The sequence below is a fragment of the Galeopterus variegatus genome, unplaced genomic scaffold (genome assembly GCF_000696425.1).
Source record: "Galeopterus variegatus unplaced genomic scaffold, G_variegatus-3.0.2 Scaffold13101, whole genome shotgun sequence".
NCBI lineage: Eukaryota > Metazoa > Chordata > Mammalia > Dermoptera > Cynocephalidae > Galeopterus > Galeopterus variegatus.
The window spans coordinates 1,298-3,154 of NW_007739212.1; the positions used below are offsets into that span (position 1 = coordinate 1,298).

Sequence of the window (1,857 nt, forward strand, 5' to 3'; positions counted from 1 at the left end):
AAAAGATGATCATTACTTGAGGTTAATATTTTCACTTCAAATTTAATGTTCCAAGGTTTTTTTATTGAGCTTCTTTTACTTTTAATCTTTTAAAACTATTGATATTAGTATTTCATATAATCTGAAACTTTTCTCTCTTGTCCATCTACAGGTGGAATGTCATCCTTATCTCAACCAGAGAAAACTGCTGGATTTCTGCAAGTCAAAAGACATTGTTCTCGTTGCCTACAGTGCTCTGGGGGGCCAACTAATTAATAAAAGGTAATGAGAATGACAGAGAGCTAAACTAAACAGCATCTTGTTGAATATTTTTAATCTCACTGTACTTGGTTTTTTGGAATTAACTCTAAAATGCTAGGGAGAGGGAAGAATTTGCATTCCTGACAAGATCCCGGATGACGCTGATGCTGCTGGTCCAGACCACATTTGAGAAGCTCTGGTCTAGAATGGACACCTTAGTTTGTTTTAGGAGTCTTCTAATAAACCAAATACTCAGCCTCAAATTCAGCATTTCTTCCTTTCCTTCCAGGGCTGACCAGAGCATCCCAGTTCTCTTGGATGATCCAGTTCTTTGTGCCATGGCAGAAAAGCACCAGCGGACTCCCGCCCTGGTTGCCCTTCGCTACCAGCTGCAGCGTGGGCTGGTGGTCCTGGCCCAGAGTTTCAATGAGAAGCACATCAGGGAGAACTTGCAGGTGATGAGCGGGGCTGTGGGCATCGGGCTCCTACACAGCCCCCTGCATGCACGTGCTTCTTTGTAAGGCTCTCAAGACTTCTTTATCCAAGTCGATTTCCCTGGAATTTCCTATGCCTGTGTGCTTTGTGAGCATTAATAAGTTTTGTCCTACTCACCACAGGAGAGGCAGCCTGGCTGGATAGTACTAAAATCAGACAGAAAACAAATATTTGGGTTTCAGCATTAAGTTGACTATTTACTCTGTAGCTCTACGCAAGTGACATATCATTTTCTGAAATGAGCGAGTTGGATTAGGTGATCTTCAGTACACAAATTATTATGTTTTATTGTGCTTTTCCCTGAATATTCATGTAGTTTAATTTTCATGTGTTTATTGACTTTGAGATTTTTTTAAGTCCCTCTTCAAGTCTTTACTTATTTTAATAGATCGTCTGTTCTTTTCATGTTCCATTATTATACCATTATTATACCATTGGCTAGAGTTGTAAAAGAATACACCCTTATGACAGAAGTTAATATAAAAACCATTCATTTAGCTCATGATGCTATGGTGTAAAATTAGCCTGGGCATAGCCTGAACTCGAGTTTTCTGACCTTGGCTGGGCTCCTTCAAGTGTTTGCAGCGAGTGCAGGACAAGGAGTCAGCTCTGCTTCAGGATGTCATCTGTGCTGGTGTCAGGGAATCCTCAGCTCTTCTCCGTATGGTTTTCATCCTCCAGCCAAGTGGCCCAGGCCTCTTCTAAGTACATCCACAATCCCTAAGCAGTGAGTTGATACTTGCAAAGCTTTTCACATCTATGCTCAGATCTGGCACATCAGTGCTGCTGGCAAACTTGACCAATGCAAGTTACACAGTGGGACAGACTCAAGGGATGGGAAATAGACACCACCAGTGCAATGGAGTGAAAATTCATGTAACAGAGATGGTGGAGATGGAGATGTGAAGTACTGGAGACATTTTTATAATCAGTCTACCACATTTATGTATTCTGGATATTAATTATTTTTCACATTCAAGTTTATTCATTGAAATATTTTCTCCAAAACTGTACTTGTGTTTTTAGTCTCTTTGTGTATATTTTTTATAAAGAATAGTTTGTACTCTTAATGTAATAGAATACATCATGCGTTTCCTTTGTGGGTAATTTGTGCTGTATCTT

The 1,857-nt window shown here is 40.0% G+C and overlaps 1 protein-coding gene across 1 annotated transcript in view; it reads left to right on the plus strand.

The window, feature by feature from the left end:
- Nucleotides 1-151: 151 nt before the first annotated feature.
- Nucleotides 152-1,857, plus strand: part of LOC103581464 (aldo-keto reductase family 1 member C1 homolog) — a gene marked incomplete at its 5' end in the record, with an annotated part of 5,873 nt that continues 4,167 nt past the window's right edge. The window contains 2 exons of the mRNA XM_008563287.1: nucleotides 152-261; nucleotides 530-695. Coding sequence (XP_008561509.1) covers nucleotides 152-261; nucleotides 530-695 — 276 coding nt within the window. The remainder of the gene's footprint in view (nucleotides 262-529; nucleotides 696-1,857) is intronic.